Below are 22,608 nucleotides of genomic sequence, written 5' to 3'. Positions count from 1 at the left end.
GGGACTGTTTTGGGTTTTGGGGTCTTCCTTCTCCAGGAAGTCTCCCTGAATGTCTGCCTAGGGATTCAAGCATCTATTTGATAGTGGCATACAACTTTGTCCCTATCATTTGAATATTTCATATATATGTGTCCTGTGAAGACAGGGACTATGGCTTCTTGACACTTCTGACTCTCTTTATCCAGGTGCTCCTAATGGGCAGGGAAATGATCTTGGTCATTCTTGCATCTCTAGTACCCAGGACAGTGTCTGGCACACAGTAGGTGCCCAGGGGCTATTGCTGTTGAATTTTGCCATTTACTGCTGGGCCTAGCACAGTGCCGGGCACATGGTAGCTGCCAAATAAAGACTCGGTGATGGCTCGAGTCAATAAATGCCAACTGAATGAATAAATGGTTCCCCTTTACAGTGCACTCCAGTGTCTCCCATCCTGTTGGCACTAATGTCCTGAGACCTTGGGCAGCTCCCTTTCCTCATCTGTAGCATAGGAGGTTGGAGCGGAACATCGTCAAGGTCTCCTTCACTTCAAGGGGAAAGGCCATACATGGTTATAGGCCAGCTTCTTTCAATTTATTTCAGTAAACACTGAGTAAGCACCTACCATGTGCAGGGCAAGGTGAATTCGATATCATGCCAGTCAAGAAGTGTGTGGCTAAGGGGGGCAAGGGGAGAAGACACGTACATGCTTAGAGCAAAGAGAAACAAGTGTTGAGCCTAGGCACAAGCAACATGCCAGGGGCTCGGTAGTCAGCAGTGGGTGGGGAGGGCTTGCCGAACAGGGGGCTGGGGCCTTTACCCTGCGCCCTCACTGTCTTTCCTTTGTTTCCTTCTGCTTGACAAATCTCAGGACATCAATTGCTCCTTTGAAACAACTTCAGGACCACGTTTGGGAAAATTAGTTTTAGAACAGCAGAGACCTTGCTGAAAGGTTGTCCATCAAAGACATAATTTTTAAGCACCAGATGTCATTGGAATCTTATCGGTTCACTCGAAATTAAGGCAATGAAAAATTAAAATGGATTTCCATTTGGCTCCAGCTAAGAGTCTAGGGTGCCAGTAACCAGTGTGGAGCCTAGCTCTGTACTAAGCGGCAGGGCAAGGGAGTCAGGTCGGAGATGCTACAGAGGAAGCAATGTCCCCAGCCCTCAGCTGCTCAGAAACTTTCTGGTTGCGGAGAACAGAGGTTGCCCAGCAGCCTGGTGTGAATTATTCATGTGAGGACCTACACTGCCAGCAATGCCTGTATTTCTTTCTCCTTGCTGTCCATCACTTTGGGAATGGCCAGTGGGTTCGTTCACGTAACATTAACACTGTATTTGTGGCTTACACTTACTGAGCACCTATTACGTGCCAGGCACTGTTAGCGCTTACAGGTATTAACTCATCTAAACTTCAAAATGATCTTGTAGTTATAAGGATTATAATTATCTGCATTTTATGGATGGAGGATTCAGGCCCTGAGAGGGTAAAGGACTTGCCCAAGGAGGTCTGGTGCCAGCTCTGTGTTCTTAACCATTTCTCAGTGTGTGGCAGGCAGTGGATACAGTGGTGAACAAGGCAGATGTGGTCCCTGCCTCCACAGAACTGATGGTCAAGGTGGGAGGCAGATAATAAACAAATCGTTACTCAAATCAGAGTTCAGTGACAATTGAAGTAAGTACAGCAAAATGCTGTGAGAATTAATTAAAGGGGCTCTTTCATAGTCTTGGCCAGGTTGGGGAGGTGGTAGTATCAGGGGGAGAGAGCCTTCCCAGAGGAAGTCATCTTTACGTCGAAATATGATGGATGAGAAGGTGTTATTAGGTGAAGAGAAGGGGAAAGAGTGATCTAGGCAGAGGGAATGCACATTTGAGGCCTGGAGTCAGGGAGGGTGGTTGGCCCAGGTGGTGGAGTGAAGTGAGTGATGGGAGGGCGCAAAAGAGAGGTGGAGGAGTTGGGCAGGGCCTTACAGGGCCATGTGGACCCCAGGTCACCGTAAGGATTTTGGATCAGTGTCTTGGGAAGCCATGGGGGCATCCTGAGCAGGGACTGATGTGAACGGATCTGGCCACCACGTGCAGAGTGGATGCAGCTGTGCAAGAGGGGAGGCCCACAGAAAAACGGGAGGCCGAGGCAGTGCCTGCTGAGAGATGGTGCTCAGTGGACGAGGGCGGTGGCAGTGGCTGGTGAGAAATGGATGGACGTGCCATCTATTTAGGAGGTGAGCTGCCAGGACACATGTAGGGGCCGGGAGTCTGAGCCTGGGCTAAGGAGAAAGTTCCCTGTCCGCCTCTCCACCATATCCCCTGCAAACACAGGTTGAGCACCCACACCTCTGTCTGCATTTTTTAAACTGGTCTGTCCCTAGCCCTTAGAACAGAGCCTGCACATACTAGGTGTTCAATTAATATTTGTTTACTCAAAGGGAATGAAATGGAGAACTGAAGCCCAGAGGATATAAAGAAAAGGTGCATATGTAGGAAGCAAGAAGAAGAAAAGGTGAAGGAACAGTCAAGAGAAGCAGGAGAATACCAAGAGCTCAGTTTCACAGGACCAGGATGGTGGCATGGCAGAGGGGGTTACCTGTCCATCCGGCCAGGCAGCAGCAGTGGCCTGTGACGGGATCGCAGCCATCGGCGTGGCTGCAGTCACAACGCTCACTGCAGTTCAGCCCGAATGTGCCATCCTGTGGAGAGAAGGGGGAGAGAGAAATGACGAGACCTAGACCCTCAGAGGTTCTCACACTTCTTTCGGATGTTGATGACAAAACTGAGCCACTGCCCAACAAGGATGAAGAGAAACTGGGGCTGGAGCGCTGTGGAGGCACTTTTTATAACCGGGGATCCAGTGAAGCTACTCCAAATAATTCTTTGGCTGCATTACGAAGAGTATGCAGTTTGGAGGGAGGGAGGTGTGGTCCTGCCCTACCTCTCAATGGTCAAGCTCAGAGAGCTGTAATGATCATTAATTAAAATTGTAAATGAAAATGCACCTTGCAGATTTTTAAACATTGATCACATGTGAGGAATGACTATGCTTTTTTCTTTGTGGGTAAGAAGGTGGCGGTCAACATTTGTTGTGTGCTCATCAGGTATCAAGAGTCTCATATAATTCATTTCTCTTAATCTTCACAACAACTCTATGAGATGGTTCCATTATATTCAAAATTTAAAGATGAGGTGAAGTAACATGCTCCAGGTAACACGGCTAGGATGAGGCAAAGGCAGGATTGGAACCCAGGACTGTAGGGCTCATTCAACAATATCCTATCGGTTTAACTTAACTTGTATCTTAGACTAAGATCCAGGGATTAAGTCTAGGTGGGTTATTACTGGATAATGCTTGGTTTAGTCCTCCCAACCTTGATCATAAAATTATAGAGTGTTGGAACCAGAAAGAAGCTTGGACATTATTATCAAGGAATGGCAACTCTGATGGATTAGTAAGAGCTGTCCTGTAGCACTGTGTCAAGAAGGATTCTGAAGCTGCATCTGGGCTCAGGTAAATGTGCCAGAGTCAATAATGTTTCCCAAGAGCACCCAGGGGAAAGTGAGGCCACATCACCATATCTGCTAAGTATCTGTCATTTTATAGATGAGAGGGCTGAGGCCAGAAGTAGGACAGAGAGGTTAGAGCTAGGGCTGAGACCTGAATCCAAGTGTCCCACCACCTGGTCCAGTGCTCTTCTCTGTGCACCTCTGTGGACAAAAAAAACTACAGCGAAAGGGCATGGGGGGCTGATGGGCCCACCCCGTCCTTCCCCGCCCCACACTCACCGGGCAGGGCAGTTCGCAGTTGTCCCCCAGCCAGCCAGGGGTGCAGAAGCAGGAACCATCGGTGGGGCTGCAGGCCGCCCCATTGGCACAGGTGCAGCTCTCGTTGCAGTTCAGGCCCCACGTCCCACTGGGACACGGCAGGGTGCAGTCGAGGCCCTGCCACCCTGAGGGGAGGGAACGAGGCTGTCACCTCTCCATCTAGGCCCAGCATGGCTTTCTGCCCACTCCCCCCAGCTCTGTACAAGGCATCACACCCAAACCACCCCTCCTCTGATTGCTAGGTTAGAACACACATTCCACATTCGGGGTCCAACTCAGAAACACAGCAAGGCTGTTGAGAGAGTGGGGGCTAGAACCTGGGTCTCCTGCCTCCCGGTTCTCACTGTTTTTGCCACAGGTGGGTGATCCCACCTGGGACAGGGAACCAGTGGAGGCGGAGAGGGCTATCTGTGCCGAGGGTATACTCAGGAAACTTATCTCAGGGCCCTGTGTTTTGGTGATAGGCTGATTTCCCATTCTGAGGCTGGTTACTGGCTTGTCTGCCCTCAGATCCATTTCTCCCCTTCCCCTGCTCTGTTCTGTATCCCAGGGGGCTGACCCCTGCAGCTGCTCCCAGATGGGCTTGCCGGTGGGAGACCTGGCCGGTGACGGGAGGGCGGGAGCAGGAGAGATGCCAGGTATCTCCTCTTCCTTCTCTGCTATGAGCAGGGCCTCTGGTGGTGGCTGTGTCTCAGTGCTCCAGCACCATCTTGCAGCCCCTCTGCCCACAACCCAGCTCCCACCAGATGGCCCTCACTCCCAGGCTCTGGGAACTCCACTTCCTCCCTTTGTCCCTTTCACCCTGGAAGTGGTAGCAACTGTGGGAGAAGCTACTACTTTCTGGGTTGCTCATGTTCCCTTGTAAGTCCTTTCAGCTCTTCTAACACTGTGGTAACAAATCCCCTTTATTACATTCCTGCTGTTGAAGTCCCTGGCATGGGTCTCCTTGGCTGGAACCTGACATATAGGCTCCCCGACCCTGCATGTGGGTGGGTGGGGCAGGAGCAGCCCAGACCCCTCAGCCGGCAGCCCACCTGGGCACTGTGCACATCTGAGGGGATGGGATTGGGAAAGAAGGCACATTACCCTCCTTGCAGGTGCAGGAGCCATCTACTGGGGAGCAGGTGCCACCGCTGTTACAGCTACAGACGGATGAGCAGTTGGGGCCGTAGGTCCCTGCTGCACAGGGAACTGCACAGACCTCCCCCTAGAAAAGGAGGAGGGGAATTTTGGGTCAGAAGTTGCCCCATGCTGGGTGGTTGTGGCAGGTAGAATAATGCCCACCCCCGCCTCCCCCCCACCATGTTCTACTCACTGGAACCTGTGAATATGTTACCTTACGTGGCAAAAGGGACTTTACAGGCGTGACTAAGGACCTTAAGACAGAGGAAGTGTCTTGGATTAGCCAGGTGGGCCCAAATCACAAGTGTCCTTATGAATAGAAAATGACCAAAAAGGTAGCCTCGAGAAGTCCTCCATCTGCCTGCACTGACTTTGAAGATGGAGGAAGGGGGCCACAAGCCAAATAATGCAGTGGCCTCTAGAAGCCAGAGGCCTCATTTTACAGCCAGCAAGAAAATGGGGACCTCAGTCCCACAACCCTAGGAACTGAATTCTGCCAACAATCCAAATGAGCAGAAAACAGATTCACCCCTAGAACCTCCAGAAAGGAACACAGCCTGCTGACACCTTGACTTTAGTCCTGTGAGACCCATACCAGACTTCTGACCCACAGAAATGTAAGACAGTACGTTTGTTTGGTTTGAAGCCACTAATGTGCTAATTTGTTACAGCAGTGATAGGAAAGCAATACAGTGATCCTCACTATTTGGGGGAGGGGTCAGGCCTCCAGCTCTAGGATGGGCAAAGCCCTCAGGAAACTTGACCCCTGAATCTGTATTAGGTCACAGCAGCATGGAATTTAACCCTCTGCCTCTCAACCAATCTTATTTGATTCTCACCAGCAACCCCTTGACGCAGATAATAATATCCTATCCCTGAACCTCAGAGAAGTTAAATGTAAATTATAATAGCTAATGCCCATTAAGTCCTTTCTCAATATCCAGCACCATGCATACATCATCTCATTTAATCCTCATAAACCTTCAGCAGACAGGAACTAATGCCTCAGCGTTATTCCCACTTAATAGATAGAACAATTGTCAGAGAAGTTATGGAATTCAGCCCAGGTCATGGAGCTAAACATGGCTGATCTCTGTTTGAACCAAGGCTGTCTGCTTAACCATTCTGTCACCAGGTGTCATAAACCAGCTTTCCTGGAAAGCATTCTCTGAGATGGAAGGAGTGCCTTCATCCATCCTGAATCGTGAATCTGGGTGACACCCTACAGGATCCACTATACCAGGCCTCCTTGGGTGGGCTCTCAGCTCCAGTAAGGAGTTCAGAGTGAGGACAAGTCACAGAGCCACCAGGAATGGGAACTTGAGAGGCCTTCAGGGGTGGGAGCATTTAATCAGAGAAAGTGGGGTAAAGGCTATCCAGGTGGGAAGAGTGTGGACAAGAGTACAGAGGAATATGAGAGTTGGGAATGTTCTAGGGGTAGCAGGAGGGGGAGTTTGTATAGGGAGGGGCAAGGGAGATATTTAAGAGGTGTTGGTAGCCTTGAATGCCAGGGAAGTAAGGTGGGGCTCTCTTCTCAGAGTACCCAGGACATGCCTTCCCCACCCAGGAACCCACGCTGGGGTTGTCTATATGGTCACTGGATGTTGAATTCCCACTGTCTCCCGCTAGGGACCATCTCCAGCCAGCTTCTCAGGTCTTGCTCTGAGGTTTACTACAGGAATGCTGATGCATGGGCCAGGATACCAGAGCTTGCCTGAGCCCCACTAGCTGTGTGACACTGGATAGATTACTGCCCCTCTCTGAGCCTCACTTCCAGCATCTGTGAAACGAAAGCCTTGAAGTAGGGGAGCCCGGGCAACTGGCCTCACCCCCATTTAGGTCACAGAGAGACCTTATTATGGCCCTTGGTGAAGAGGCTCTTCTCTAGCCCTTGCCTCCTGTCCCACCTGCACAGGCTGGGTCAGGGAGGAGGGTCTGGGAAGTGCAGAGTCCTGTAATAGAAGGTTCCATGGTTCCCACTCTTTCCCCTGCCAGTCCTTGGCAGACCCTGACCAGCTGGAATCTGTTAGCGCTCCCATTACCCAGAAAATTCTAACTTCTCCAGGACTATAAATAGCCCAAAAGAATATGTTTAAGCTCTGAGGGCCTTGGCCGGGGTGCAAATTGCGTGCTCAGTTTATGATTTTCTCTGTGTGAGTTTACTTTAAGAGGAAGGGTTTTCTCTCCTGGCATCCTCATTAGTGTCTCTAACCCCGGTCCTCCTAGGAGGCCTCAAGGGGCCTGTGAGTCCTACTGCGGGTCTGCTGGTGGGGCTCAGAGAGGACTGACCACCCTGCCCTGCTCTAGGGGGCAAGATGCAGAGCACCCGCCTCGAGATATCTGCTCTCCAGAAGGCTGCACCAGGGCCCATTTTCTCCCAGTGTAGCCTGCGCATGGATATGGACAGTCAGCTTGGCCTTACAACAGCCCTGGGAAGCCCCCAGGTGACAGGACTTTAGCTTCCCAGAGAAAGAAGTAGAGACAGAGAGGGGCAGGGACTTATCCAGGGCCCCATGGTGTATCAGTGAGGGCGAAGGAGAAAGAACCAGATCTTTCCAGAAAGGTGGCAGAGCCCAGTGGTTAGAGAATGGAGTCTAGTGCCATCCTGCTTCCACTACTTATTCACTGTATGACCTTGCACAATTTACTAAATCCCTTGGGGACTCAGTTCCTCCATCTGTAATATGGGAATAATAATGCCCCTACTTCATAGGATTGTTAAGAGGATTAAATTAGTTATAGATGAAGCAGATAGAACAGTTCCTGGCAGGTAGAAAGCACTATAAGAGCTATTATTACTACAAAGAAATAGTATCTCTTACGAAAAGAATACACAAGACCCTCAAAGGTTTCAGCAGAAGGCATCTCTGGAGGAGGGATCCATCTCTCACTTGATGAACAAAGGCCGGGCCCTGTGCAGGAGAGGAGGGCTGGCGTTCACATGGGGCACGTGACCTCACGTCCCCAGGTTCACCCTCCTGCCATCTCCTCCAGGCTGTCTCCCTGGTTCCCCTCGTCACAGCTGAACAGGCCAGACTTTTCCCATGGTTTTGGGGGATGGAAGATGACCACTCACTGAGGGGCTACCATGTGCCAAGAGCTGTGTGTTCCAAACACTTTCCATTTGTTAGCTCCTGATGGCAAAAAATCCAGATGGGGAAGCAGGCAGCTTCTACAGGATACAGTTCTGCCCTGAAGGCCTAGTACATCTCCCCCTCCTCCAGCTCGCTGTCCTGACCCGACCAGGTTCAAACCCCTCAGTAAACACAAGTACAAACAGTGAAACTTTCTGTCAAATTCCCTACCTTCTGGCCTCTGATCTGCAGGTCTGTGTGTGTCGCTGATTGGCTGTCTCTGGTGATGGACATGCACAGCAAGACAATAATCAGCCTAACTTCTCAGGTTTAGACTTACAGCTCCGCCCACCTCAAGGTGTCCCCTGGCCAAGGTCTGGCGATTCCCAGGGTGCCCGTGTGCCAAGCCCCCCATGTGGCCATTCTCTCACCCACACATCTCCCCAGTTTGGTGCACCACGAACGGGCCTTAATCACGATGGCCTGTGTAGCATCTGAGCCTACAGGGGTATTTATGTCTACACTTGCTTAGGCAGTCAGTGTACACACCTGTGAGTGTGAGTGTGTGTGTGTGTGTGTGTGTGTGTGTGTGTGTGTGTGTGTGTGTGTGTGTGTGTGTGTGTGTGTCTGGGGGCTTATCCATCTGTGTGGATTTGGGTATAAATCTGTGACTGCTTATCCATCTGTGTGGATTTGGGTATAAATCTGTGACTCCTTCCTCGTCCTCGTCCTTCCCTCCTGCTGTGTTCCCTCCCCAGACTACCTGTCCTGCCCTGGTGGGAACTGGGCGCACCAACAGCCACCACCATCCTAGCACCGTGGGGCTCTGGGTTAGCTCACATGCCTGCCTCCGCCCTGCGCTGTCAGCTGAGGGAGCCAGGGATCTGATTTTAGTCATGTCTAGATTCTCAGGGCTTAGGACCCTGCTGGTGCATAGATGGGCCCTCGATAAATGTTGTTTAATTGAAATGAGATGCTTGTGTGTACCATGCTACCATGGACAGAACCAAAAGGACTGGGCACCTTCCGTATGCTTTCTCTCTCATGCCAGGCAATTCACCAAATGTTTGCTGAGTGGGGGCCAACTCTGAGCCAGTCCTGGGAGTGGGCTCCAGGGACACACAGGAGCCTGTGACCTGCTCTCTGCTCTTGGGCAGCTCCAAGGCAGTGGCCACGCAGGGACACTCATGCTTGCATCTAGATGTGTTTATTTGTCCACTTATTTACTGTCTGTCTCCCCAAGTTAGACTAGAAACTTCATGAGAACAGGGACCTTATCTGTCTTGGTTGCCCCAGTATCCCTAGCTCAGTACCTGGCACAGAATAGAAGTATTCTATGAATACTCTTGGACAAATGAGTGAGGGGCCCTGGTGGTCCGGGGTTCTGTGGCTCCCATCACACACAGGAAGCAGAATACTGTCTGGTCTAAGGAAGAGTCCCATGCTACCACACCAACTCTGAGCCTCCCTGGGGGTTCTTGTGCAAAGGGAACGCCAGGCCAGATCCTGGTCTATGGTTCCATGCCCCATCCTGCCACCTCCTACCCAAACCCTGCCCAGCCAGGCTGAGGGTCAGAAGTACAGCTAGAAAATTACCCTGTTGGCCTCGAGTGCATCCACTCTGGAAGACAAGACCCTCCAAGCTGAATAGGATCTCAGAGATGATCAAATTCATTGCCTTCATGAGAAGGAGACTGAAAGTCAGAGTGAGCCCATGAGGCAGAACTGGGACTTATCTACCCTCTTCCCCCCAGCCCAGTGCCTGGCCCAGACCAGCCTTGAGTCCACGTCTGTTGATTTTTTCAGATTCTGGAAAAAAGGACAGGATGAGAACCCAGGGAAGCTGGGGAGTTTGTATTTGGCATCTCACATGTTTCAGATAGCCTAGCACCTCTGCTCACTCCCTCAGTTAAGGCCCTTTATTGAAGCTGTTCCCCAAGATCTCCATCCAGAATTCCTACACATCTTGCTGCTGGAAAACAGCTTTCTCTTCTGACTGATGTTCATACTAGGTAACATACAGGCCTTGGTTTCCTTATCAATTATATGTGGCTGTTGAAATCAATCAGTCTCCCCAACTTTTCACCACCAAGAGCCCTTGTTGGTATCCTCCCTCTACAAAGCTCTCTCAGTTTGAGAGACACTGCTGTCACTGTGTGCTGGTGTCTAAACAGGTGCAATTTGGCCAGTGACCACATGCCATGTGATGCAGGTGGCAGCATCCTATCCACCAACCATGACCTAGAAATTCCTATGATATCACCTATAACCAATCAGGGCTTCTGATTAGCTCATGCTAACCTGGGAGATCACATAGAGTTAATTTAATTCTAATTAACAGCAGAAGAAAAACCTTGGTGTTTTAGTGAGATTTGTCACAGGTAATGGAAGACTGCCTGTAGGCTTTGTGAAATGTTCGAAACCACTCCTGGCAACCTACTGCAGCCTCTGCACGTGTCTAGCTGGGAACCACTGGCTGGATCATGTCTAAGGACCTTTTAGCTCTCTCTGAGCATCTTCTTGCATGCAGTAGGGGTCTTAACCTGAAGGAGTGAGGAGTGGTGGGAATGCAGGGCTGGGGTGGGGAGCCCTCCTGGAATCTAAAAGTCACACCATCTGGGTGGCCACCTAGTCTGCTAATGTGTGGCCTGGGACTGGTCACATACCCATTCCTATCAGTGGGGGGACAGCTCCTTGTGCCAGAGCTGGAAAGGATGTTGGGAATCACTTGGTCCGGCTACCTTGTTTTACACGTGAGGAAACTGAGGCCAAGAGAGGGAAAGTGACTTGCCCAAGGTCACACAGCCAATGCTAGGCAGAGATGGGTTTGGAACTCGAATCTTCTGGCTCCCATTTCAGCAGAGGATGCTAAGATCCCATATGTGGTGAAACTCTGGGATAGCCTACGCTGCCCCTGCTCACTCACATCGACAGCACCCTCACCACCTAAGCACAGAGCATCCAGAGGACATGGCCCTGACCTTGAGGAAGGGCCACCGGCCAGGTCCAGACACTTTGGCCCTTTCTCAGCACCTGGCAGTTGATATCTGGGTGTTTTTATATTGCTATCTATCCCCATTACACTTGCATAGCCCGCCCCCCTCCTCCAGCCCAGGAAAGGGAGCCCTCCACTTCCCACAGGGGCAGGTCCCCGAGGTTCCAGCTTCTGCGGAGGGAAGCCTGCCAGTCCTGCTCAGTGTCTCCATTCTGTGAATAGAGGATGGATGTGAATTCCTCCTCCCATCCAAAGGCCTGCTAATTATAGATGCAGCATAGGCTGTTAACATTTTGAACTTGATTTGAAAGAGCTACTGGCAGAACCCCTGGAGCTGGTCTCACTAAAGAGATGCAAATCTCCCCTCCACCTGCCTTCTTTTTTGTTTTTTTGTTTTTTTTTTTGCGGTACGGGGGCCTCTCACTGTTGTGGCCTCTCCCGTTGCGTTGCGGAGTACAGGCTCTGGATGCGCAGGCTCAGCGGCCATGGCTCACGGGCCCAGCTGCTCCGCGGCATGTGGGATCTTCCCAGACCGGGGCACGAACCCATGTCCCCTGCATCGGCAGGCGGACTCTCAGCCACTGCGCCACCAGGGAAGCCCTCCACTTGCCTTCTTGTACAATGTGGCAACACAGGCCCAGACCCTGGTGGGTAGTGAGTTATATGTACTATTAAATTTGTTTCAAATGTTGTTTATTGAATTTTCTCCCCTGCAATATGCTGCTTTGTAGTTTGGCCCTGTTTGGGTTCCTTGTGCTGATCATCCATTTTCCTTGCAATGGGCAGGAGATTAATAAGTATTTTTTGGAGTGAAAGAGGAGGAGGATGGAAAGTGGTTGACCCTCCCTCACACAAAAGGGGTAGGCAATTGTGCAAGTTTGTCTCAGGGTCCCCTTAAATATGTTCTGTGGGTAGAAGGCAGTGTAAACGGAGTGGACTGTGTTCTTTAGATCCAGGCTGAGGTAGTAGGCAGGCTCAGCAGGCCCGTGGGAACTCAGCAGAAAGGACTCTGGGACAGACAACCAGGGAAGTCGGCCTGGCCCCCATGTCTTCTTGCTGGAGGAGTAGGGATGGCTTAGGCAAGAAAGGGCCCTGGACCTGGGGTCACAGTACATAGGTTTAAGTGAGGCAAAGGTACTGGCTCACGGTGACCTGGCTTCATTCGTTCACCCATTCAACCCACAAACGCCTGTTGAGCATCTACCATAGGCCAGGTGCCGTGACAGGCCCTGGCCTCACTAACCATCACGCTAGACTAGGAGTGACCTAAGGTCCCCTTCAGCTCCTATATTCTTTAACTTTCCCCTGCCCTTCTACTTCCAGAGCAGGTTTCCCTGTTCCCTGTTCCTTTGTGACACTTTTCACAATTGTGATGAATTAAAACAAAATCAGCTCTCATTCACTAGATTGTAAGTTCCATGAGGGTAAGGACTGGGTCTCTTTTCCTCAGCCCTACGGCCCTGGCCCTAGCATGGTGCCTCGACCACAGTCAGTGCTCAGTGCCTATGGGTCGAATTAATTCAGTCATTCAGGGAATGTTTTTGAAACACTACTATGTGTCTGATACTGTGATAGGCCAGGGGATACTCCGTGAGCGGAACAGAGCTTGTCCCTCCTCTCATGGAGTTTACCCTCCAGTGGTGGGAGCGGGGTGAGGCACAAGATGAGGCTGTGGCATGAAAGGGCTCAGGCTGGGCCTCTCCCTACTTCCAGATGCCCTGCAGTGGCCTCCCCAGTCCTCTGGTGGCTCCTCTTCCCCTCTTCTCCCGTGCTGTGCCTAGAGTTTCAGGGCCACCAACGCAAGCTGAGTTAGGTGCCCAATGGCGCTTCAATGCCAGAAGCACACATGTGGAATGTGCTTCACTGTTTACAGAGCCCCTTGTCAGGCAAGCGTCTGCTCTTTGCCAAGCAGGGAGCCAGCCCTGGGCTGCTACACTCCCCCTGCCTACCCTTCTTGGTCACCGCCACTCCCAGCTCTGAGGGCTTAGGCAGTGGGAGCCTCACTTGTGATTTCCCAGGGAGAAAGAGTGACACGTGGTCCACGAGGCAAAGAGAACAGCTTGGACTGCATGCCAGCCACAGAGGCCTCTCCAATGCAGAGCAAACCTCACTGGACCTAATTAGTGTGTCACTGATAAAGCAGCAACTGACAGTGGATGCATGTTGGGGAAGAGAAACTCTGCATAAGGCATGAGGAACAGAGGGCCAGAGAGATGAGAGGGAGAGAGGGACGGAGGCCACTTGTCACATCCATCCCCATCCCTGCTTCCCTGTGCCAAGGGGGTAATGCTCAGGGCCTGTGCGGCTGACTCATTCTGCCTGGCTCCCCTGGAGGACAGGTGGAGAAGGGCTGAGGTTAGGCCTGGAAACCCTAAGTCTGTCCAACATGAGTAGGCTGTCAGTGACCTGAGGCTGCTCTGTACAGTTGTGCAGGCTGTGCACTGCACAACTCTAGAGGTGCCACTCATATGGCAGTCACTACAGCTTGTGTATATATTACATCAGCTTTTTTGCAGATGTCAGTAGAATGTCTTGAGAAAGGGGTGTTTTTTCCTAATTTGCACAAACATGCTATATAAATTTGACTCCTCAAGAGGTCTCCCTAGAGGAGCTCAGACACCTCCTAATGGTTCCCACACAGATACCAAGACATTTCAGGAAGACCTGAGACACAGTGAATGTGGCCAAAAAAGGACATTTGGGATCAAGTTCAGGCCTTGTTCACTTAGCTGGTAAACTAAGCTGGTAAACCAAGCTGGGGTCCTCCTGGAGACTTCGATGGTCAAACCAAGTTTCTTTTCTCCTCTGTGTTGATGCCCTTGTCCCATCTGTGGCCCCTTTCTCTTCTCCAACCATTCCCTCCCCTGAGAGCCTCTCCTGAGCTCCAAGAAGGCATCACAGGCTAATAAGGGCTTATTGAACACTCTTGAGAGGTATCTGTATCTTATCAGGAGGCTCTCAAGTCTAAACTCCCTGGAAATGTTCTTGCATGCTGGGTACATGCATAGTGGGCAGTCCCTGGAGAAGGGGGAGCAGGTGTGGGCAAGACTCTGGTCCTTACTGTTGTCCACGCCCCTTCACCCCGACAGACAGGGCTGACCCTTGGCTCAGGACAGACTGACCCATCCCCAGTGCTGGAGATAGGAGGAAGGAGACTCAGATTTTTAACTGCCCCCTTGGTGCTAGCCTGTGCCAGGCACTTTTTGTTCCTTGTCTCCTTTTGTTCTTATAACAGCCCTGCAGGGAAGGAATGACTTATCTAGAGAGAGAACCATCCTGGAGAGAGGCCAAAGCGAGGCTGGAGGGGTCAACTTGCCCTGAGTCACACTGTGGGAAAGGGGCCAACTGACTCCACAGTCCACTCTTTCCTCTAGACCTGGCTGCCTTGACTGCAGACAGGGCAGCAGTGACAGGGACCCCAATGTCCTGAGCACCTAATACATACCAGGCCCTGTAGTCAGTGCTTTTCTACACATTTGATGTTAAACATATGCTGGCAGTGGAGGCGGGAATGGCTAACAGGGGCTTTTGGAGGGAACTCTTAGGGGGCATTTGTATCTTATGTTACGAGGCTCCTGAAGCCTTTAAGGCTTGAAAGAATAAAGCTAATGTGGAATAACAGGTAGTGGGAGCGAGTGTTAGACTGGGGATTGTGCCAACATCCATCAAATACTGTATATCCTCTGGAAGAGAGAAAGCTGGTTACAGTGATGGTGATGGTGCTGCTGCCGCTGCTGGTGCTAATGGTGCCTGGGGATGCTCGCAACATCGCGCACACAGGCCGGCCTCAGCTCTCAGTTAAGAGAAGGGAGCTTCCCGTGACAGCTTCACTCTCCCGCTTCTGCTCCCCCAGCACTGAGCCCTGTCAAATGCTCTGGCAGCTCCTGAGTACCTGGGAGGTGGGGATGATTCTGGCCACAGAGGATCAGGACATCTCTCGCAGGCCTTCTGGGTCCTACTCCCTTAGCAGACAGAACGAGGCTTCCCTGCAAAGCCTGGGCTGGAAGCTTCGGGACTTTCTGGGCAAACACTGACAGCATATGGCCTCAATCACTCTGCATTGGGTTTCATGATTTCCCTAGTGGTTTTAAAGAGTGCCGAAGAACAGTGGCTCTAAAGTGCTGGGAAATTCCACACGGGGAGGGTCTTCACGAGCATTTAGAGGAGTGTGAGGGTAGAACATGGAGGGGGCGGCAGCGCAAGATGAGACTGGAGCATGGGAAGGGTGCAGGTGGGCCGCCTCCCTACTTCCAGATGTTCTGCAGGCTGTTTTTGGTGAGCCTGTGTGTGTGTGTGTGCAAGGAGTGGTACCCACTCCTGATGTATGTCATGTGAGTAATACACGTGGGCCCTATGTATACCAGATGTACAAATGTTTGGCCTGCGTGGAAGAGCAGGTTAGGGATAGGATTTTGGCTTTTGCTGTCCCAGTGTCTTGGTTTGAATGGTAGCTTATAGGCCACCCCCAACCCCCGCCAGCCCACTGCCCCATGCACGGTCTATGCAGCGTATGACTTTGGTGTGAGTGTGTCAGTGGTGTGACAGCTGTGGGGTAAGCTTAGCATCTGCATGTCAGACATTGGGCTGATCCTGGTCACAGAGCCTCAAGGGGGGATTTGACCACCGTGGCTTTGCACGTGGCGTACATGGCAAGGACACGCTGGGTCCACTTTGTGGGGTTGGATATATGGGGGGTGTGTGTGTGTGTGTACTGCAGAACCCAGCTCCTCTGGGGTGGTGGCTGGGAGGTGTGGGCCCAGGGCGGTGGCCTGCAGAGCCAGAGGCTGACTATGTCGACAGTGATAATGTCCCAAGTGGGAACCAGATTGTGGGGGACAGAGGGCCCTGAAGGGGCTGATGGGGGGTGTTGACTAGAGTCCAAGCAAAATGTGGCATATTCATGACTTAGGGGACGCTTCTAAAGGACCTGGGAATTTGTTCAGTGAGATTTACTGATCATTCTCTGTGCAGGCCGGGGAGTGGACTGGGGTTAGGAGGATGGCAGGATGGGGAAAAGGGACAAATCAGAAAGACCTGCCCTCCAGCAGCTTTCTGTCTAGTAGGACAGAATCATCCACAGTGTGCCACCAGAGTGGGTGTGCAGTGTCCTGTGGATAGGTTGTGTCCCATAGGAAGAAAGCAAGTAGGCTTTATGAGGAGATGGCAACTGAGCTGATCCTGTGTGGATGCACAGGCAGAATTTGGCCAGGAGGATAGAGAGCAAGGGCATTCCAGGGAAAGGACAGACTGAACAAAGGTAAAGAGGAGACACTGTACATGGGAGGGCGGGTGTGTCTCCAGGTTAAGGCAATCCATCTGGATTTTCCAGAGCATCACGGCTGAAGGGTAGCAGTGGGACAGGAGCCTGAAGGTCAGACTGGCCCAGCCAGGAAGGCTTCAAACTTTACCCTAAAGACAAAGGCAGGTGCTTGCTTCAGGCAGCACACATACTAAAAGTGGAATGATACAGAGAGGATTAGCATAGCCCCTCTGCAAGGAGGACATGCAAATTCGTGAAGTGTTCCATATTTTTCTATATACAGAAAGCCCTAAAGATTCCACACAAAAACTACTAGAACTGATAAACGAATTTAGCAAGGTAGCAGGATACAAGTTTAACTACAGAAATTGGTTGCATTTCTTTACACTAACTATGAAATATCAGGAAGGGAATATAAACTAACAATTCCTCTTAAAATCGCATCAAAAAATAAAATACTTAGGAATAAATTTCACTAGGAGGTGAAAGACATATGCTGAGAACTACAAAACATTAATAAAGGAAACTGAAGATGATTCAAAGAAATGGAAAGATATCCCATGTTCTTGGATTGGAAGAATTAATATTGTTAAAATGGCCATACTACCCCAAGCAGTCTACAGATTTAATGCGACCCCTATCAAAATACCCATTACACTTTTTACAGAACTAGAACAAATAATTCTAAAATTTATATGGAACCATAAAAGACACAGAATTGCCAAAGCAATCTTGAGGAAAAAAACAAAGCAGGAGGCTTAACCCTCCCAGACTATAGACAATACTACAAAGTTACAGTAATCAAAACAGTGTGGTATTGGCACAAAAACAGACATATGGCTCAATGGAATAGAATACAGAGCCCAGAAATAAACCCATACACCTATGGACAATAAATCTTTGACAAAGGAGGCAAGAATATACAATGAGGACAATGGACAGCCACATGTAAATCAATGAAATTAGAACACACCCTCACACCATACATAAAAATAAACTCAAAATGGCTTAAAGACTTAAATATAAGACATCATAAAACTCCTAGAAGAGAACATAGGCAAAACACTCTCTGACATAAATTGTACAAATGTTTTCTTAGGTCAGTCTACCAAGGCAATAGAAATAAAAGCAGAAATAAACAAATGGGACCTCACTGAGCTTATAAGCTTTTGCATAGCAAAGGAAACTATAACAAAACAAAAAGACAACCTACGGACTTGGAGAAAATATTTGCAAATGATACAACTGACAGGGCTTAATTTCCAAAACATACAAACAGCTAATACAATTCAATAACAACAAAAACAACAAAAACCAACCCAATCAAAAAATGGGCAGAAGACCTAAACAGACATTTCTCCAAAGATGGCCAATAGGCACATGAAAAGATGATCATCATTGCTAATTATTACAGAAATGCAAATCAAAACTACAATGAGGTACCACCTCACACTGGTCAGAATGGCCATCATTAAAAAGTCTACAAATAGGGCTTCCCTGGTGGTGCAGTGGTTGAGAGTCTGCCTGCCAATGCAGGGGACACGGGTTTGTGCCCCAGTCCGGGAAGATCCCACATGCCACGGAGCAGCTGGGCCCGTAAGCCATGGCCACTGAGCCTGTGCTCCGCAATGGGAGAGGCCACAACAGTGAGAGGCCCGCGTAACACACACACACACAAAGTCTACAAATAATAAATGGTGGAGAGGGTGTGGAGAAAAGGGAACCCTCTTACACTGTTGGTGGGAATGTAAATTGGTGTAGCCACTATGGAAAACAATGTGGAAGTTCCTCAAAAAATTAAAGAGTTGCCATGTGACCCAGCAGTTCCACTCCTGGTCATATACCCAGACAAAACTATAATTTGAAAAGATACATGCACCCCTATGTTCATAGAAGCACTATTTACAATAGTCAAGACACGGAAACAACCTAAATGTCCATCAACAGATGAATGGATAAAGAAGATGTGGTACATATATACAATGGAATATCACTCAGCCATTAAAAAGAACGAAATAATGCCATTTGCAGCAACATCGTTGGACCTAGAGATTATCATACTAAGTGAAGTAAGTCAGAAAGAGAAAGACAAATACCATATATCACTTACAAGTGGAATCTAAAGTATGACACCAATGAACTTATCTATGACACAAACAGACTCGCAGACATAAAGAACAGACTTGTGGTTGCCAAGGGAGCGGGGAGTGGGGGAGGGATGGATTGGGAGTTTGGGATTAGCAGATGCAAACTGGTATATATAGGATGGATAAACAACAAGGTCCTACTGTAAAGCACAGGGAACTATATTCAATATTCTGCGATAAACCATAATGGAAAAGAATATGAAAAAGAATATATATATGTATAAGTGACTCATTTTGCTGTACAACAGAAATTAACACAACATTGTAAATCAACTATACTTCAATAAAATTAAAAAAAAAAGACAAAGGCAGGTCCCCGAGAGCAGGCAAGTGACTCTGTGTTTCAGCCTATTTTAGGAACCCCCTGCCCTGAAGGCAGGCACCTGGGCCACTCTTTTCTGTTTGAGATAGGTTGCAAGTCCAGACTCAGGCAAATCCAGTGGCTTATCGATTGTGGAATCATTAAAAAAAAAAAGTTATAGAATGAATGCAAAGAAAGGCCAGAAGTTGAAACCTGAGAGGCTTTTACTGCGGAACAAAAAGAAATGTAGGAGGGGGACTTCCCTAGTAGCACAGTTGTTAAGAATCCACCTGCCAGTGCAGGGGACACGGGTTCGATCCCTGGTCCAGGAAGATCTCACATGCCGCCGAGTGGCTAAGCCCGTGCGCCACAACTACAGAGCCTGCGCTCTAGAGCCCACGCACTGCAACTACTGAGCCCAGGTGCTGCAACTACTGAAGCCCACGCGCCTAGAGCCCGTGCTCCGCAACAAGAGAAGCCACTGCAATGAGAAGCCCACGCACCGCAATGAAGAGTAGCCCCCATTCGCCTCAACTAGAGAAAGCCCTCGTGCAGCAATGAAGACCCAACGCAGCCAAAAATAAGTTAAAAAAAACCACGAAAGAAATGGAGGTGGGAAAGGCTGCCTCTACTGTCCACACTGTCCATCCTTCCCATCCCCCAACTCTATAAATTACTCAAGTCTTTTAAAGCTGGTTTCCTCTGGGCCCGGAGGTGTCTCAGACAAGTTCTCATAGAATGCATCACTATACATAATACGGGCCTGGGATGTGCTCTCCATTAAAGAACTTGAGGCCTCGGGGGGCAGGTTTGAAGGCAGCTCAGTTCAGACCTCCCAGCAGGAAGGGATGAGGTGGCTGAAGGCCTGGGTCAAAGTCTGTCTGGGGTTGCAGGCCTGGGGGAAAAGAGGGGAGCAAGCCCTCAGAGGGAGATGGGGCAGGAGGGGTTTGTCCTGGCAGCATTTGCCTGGGGAGGGGCTCAGCCTCCGGTTTGAGAGAGGGGAAGGCTGAGATGCTCAGAGTTGTGTAACCTTGACATGACTGTGTCCTTGTGTGTAAAATGGCACTGGCGACATCTAACCGTGATACAGATGGGTGTCATGGTGATGACTGGGTGCTCTATCCACACCACCACCTGGGAAACTGACACTTTCCCTCAGCTCCCAGACAGATGTCTGGTTGCCCTATAGTTTGACACCACTTCCTAATTCAGTTCTCACGGTTGGAGCACCCCTTTGGCCATGCTTAAGGTTTCATTTTGGTGGGGGGCCACGAGGCTCACTCTGGGTTTGCCCACAGAAGGGGCAGGTCAGTGGGCTCTGGAACTTGACTACTGGGTTCAGGTCCTGGCTCTGACACTTGTGGGACCTTGGGCAACTTCTTCCTTTTCAGCATTATTGGGGTAGAATTCACAAACTCTGTGCAAGTTATTAACCTCTCTGTGTCTCCGTTTCCCTATCTCCAAAAACGGGGATTATAATAGTACTTTCTTCCAAGGGTAGGGGTGACGATTAAATAAATTATTACATGTAATGTTCTTAGAACGGTGTCTGGACCAGAGGAATTGCTATAAATGCTTTAGGCATTTGATTATTTCCCGCGGCCGAATTTGAGCCCAAGCCCACTGCAGATGGAAGAAAAGAAATTTAAGATTTACCCACTCTGTGCCAGTTTGGTAGTGCACCCTGTTTCATCCTTATACCATCCTAGGAGGAACTCCACGTGCGAGGTGAGCACAGTGGGGCTCAAGAGGTGATCCTGCTGGCGAGCATGTCACCCCGCTGGTGAGCGGCAGAGCTGAGATTCAAACTCAGGTTTCCTGACTCAAACCTCATGCTCTTCCCCCTCTGCCAGCAGCCTCCACTGAACCATGGGGAGTGATGGGAACCAGCATCTGCTGAACACCTACTGCATGCTGGGTCCCTAACCTGTGATGTCACCGTCTCCCCACACAGGGTGTGGAGGTCAAGTGAGGCAGCGTTCCGTCACGGCCCTGCTCAGGACTGCAGTGACTCCCTCTTGCCTGCTGAGTTCAGCACCAGTGCCCACCTGGCTGCCGGGTCCAGCCTGCTCTGCTTTCACTCTTTCCTTTGGATTCCCTACACCCCTGCTCACTGGGGCCACCTGTGCTGAGGGCTGGAGCACCTAGGCCCCGCTCCCCTGGGCCGGTCTCAGGGAGTGAACACTCCTCAGAACTTTTAGGAGAGGGGAGAACAATTACTTCGTAGTGTTTTTGGAGAGAACTTTTGAGATTGTTTTTTTTCATTTACCCCCATTGTTAGTCTTCCTATTAGCCCCACCTTAAAGTAATTTATTCATGATCTTTTTCTGCAACATTTTGCATTTTCCAGACATCTTCTGTCAGGAGTCCCTTCCCCTCCTAGGGTCCGTAATTACTCTTGCAGATGGAATTACTGGTGCTAAGGACTAAGCGGGGAGATGGCTGGGGAAGGGCCAGGCTAGGTGGGGCTTTGGGGCTTCAGGGCAGGGGTAGCAGGTGGGGAGTGGGCTCTCCCTTTGGTCCAGACCCACAGCCTTGGCGAGGGAGTTAGTCTGCGGCCTGGACCCCACTGCTCTCCCTCACGCCTCCGGGTGCACACACCTGGCACTCCTTCTAGCCTTCCCAGCAACGTGTCTCATCTCAGCTTCACCCCAGACCGAGGATACAGGGAGCAGGGTTTGTGCCCCATTTTGCGGAACATGAAGTTAGGCACAGAGAGGTGAAGGGACGTGGGTAAAGTCGAACAGTGAGTAGGTGGCTGATCCAGGGTTGGGGCCCGGGTCTGACTCCCGGCTGGCCTCTGCTCAGCACTGACTACCCCGCACGGCCGTCCTGAGGCGAGCTTGGTCTTGGAGCCATAAGCCCTGGGTTCTAGGCCCAGTTCGAGGTCCTGGTAGGTCAGGTCTTGTAACTGCTCTGAACTGCAGTTTCCTCATCTGTGAGATACAGCTAACAATACTCGCCCTGCTTTCCTCACAGGAGAGCTGTGAGGACTTAACAAGCTTAGGTGTGAGACAGCTAGCTGGGTAAACTGTAAAGTGCTGCGCCACAGTAAGGGAGGGAGACTGAGGGTCCCAGCCACCTCCCCTTGAAGACTAAGGGCGGGAAGTCACTAGGTTCCAACTGAGGAATAAGGTAGCTAGCGTTGTCCCCTCTCCTGGGAAAAGGCCTGAGAGAGTGTCAAAGCTGGCTACTTACCACAGATCCACAGCCCTCTCCTCTCCAGACAATTTTTGTTTGTGGCTCAAAGGGTAGGCTCTGGATTCAAACAGCTATAGGCTCAGCTCCTGGTGACCACGGACCAACTAGGGAAAGTTACTTCAGCTCTCTGAGCCTCAGTTTCCTCATCTGCAAAGTGGGGATCCTCACAGCCTCTACTTACAGGGTTGCTGCGAGGATTAAGTAAAAATAACGTATGAAAAACAGAGAGCCTGGCCTAGGGCCCGCCACGGTTCCTCAGTGCTCCGAACGTGGGCCACTGTCACCCTCACTCGGCCATCCACTTCCTCCAGACCTTTCAGGGAAGCTCCTCTGACTTGTGGCCCCCCCCCCACGTTGTACAGTCTGCGGGGCGGCCAGGACTGGGAGTTGAAAAGGGAAGAAACACCATCATCGCCAGAGACTTGGACAAAAGGAAAACTGGGAGTGTTTAAAGCATGGACACCTCAGACCTGCCCCAAGAGCTTCTTCTGCTGTATGGAGAGAGCTGCAGGGACCAGGCCTGAGACCCAAGCCCCGGCTCCGGACCCCAGTGATGAGGGCAGTGATAAAGACGCGAGGAGCACGGCCGGGAGAGGGTGGTGTGACAGGGGGACTGTTTATTTTTTAGAACAGACGAGTCAGCAATTTTCCCTAATAAAGCTACAAACCATGGAGTCCCAGAGCGGGAAGGCTGGACTCAGCCTTTGTGACATA

The 22,608-nt window shown here is 50.4% G+C and overlaps 1 protein-coding gene and 1 non-coding gene across 4 annotated transcripts in view; one reads left to right on the top strand and one right to left on the bottom strand.

Annotated features, from left to right (window-relative positions):
- MEGF11 (multiple EGF like domains 11) overlaps positions 1 to 22,608 on the bottom strand; it is a 235,069-nt gene that overhangs the window by 28,150 nt on the left and 184,311 nt on the right. For all 3 annotated transcript variants that reach the window (XM_060005740.1, XM_060005739.1, XM_060005738.1), the window contains exons 10-12: positions 4,881 to 5,001; positions 3,756 to 3,919; positions 2,563 to 2,665 (exon numbers count right to left, since the gene is read on the bottom strand). In XM_060005740.1, the coding sequence (XP_059861723.1) occupies positions 2,563 to 2,665; positions 3,756 to 3,919; positions 4,881 to 5,001 (388 nt within the window). The remainder of the gene's footprint in view (positions 1 to 2,562; positions 2,666 to 3,755; positions 3,920 to 4,880; positions 5,002 to 22,608) is intronic.
- LOC132421245 (U6 spliceosomal RNA) lies at positions 16,411 to 16,518 on the top strand. The gene has a single exon (XR_009518536.1). It is a non-coding gene; the product is annotated as a U6 spliceosomal RNA (small nuclear RNA).

Source organism: Delphinus delphis, chromosome 2 (assembly GCF_949987515.2).
Source record: "Delphinus delphis chromosome 2, mDelDel1.2, whole genome shotgun sequence".
Lineage (NCBI taxonomy): Eukaryota > Metazoa > Chordata > Mammalia > Artiodactyla > Delphinidae > Delphinus > Delphinus delphis.
The sequence above is the reverse complement of the archived record's forward strand: the minus strand, read 5'-3'. Positions and strand labels throughout refer to the sequence as shown.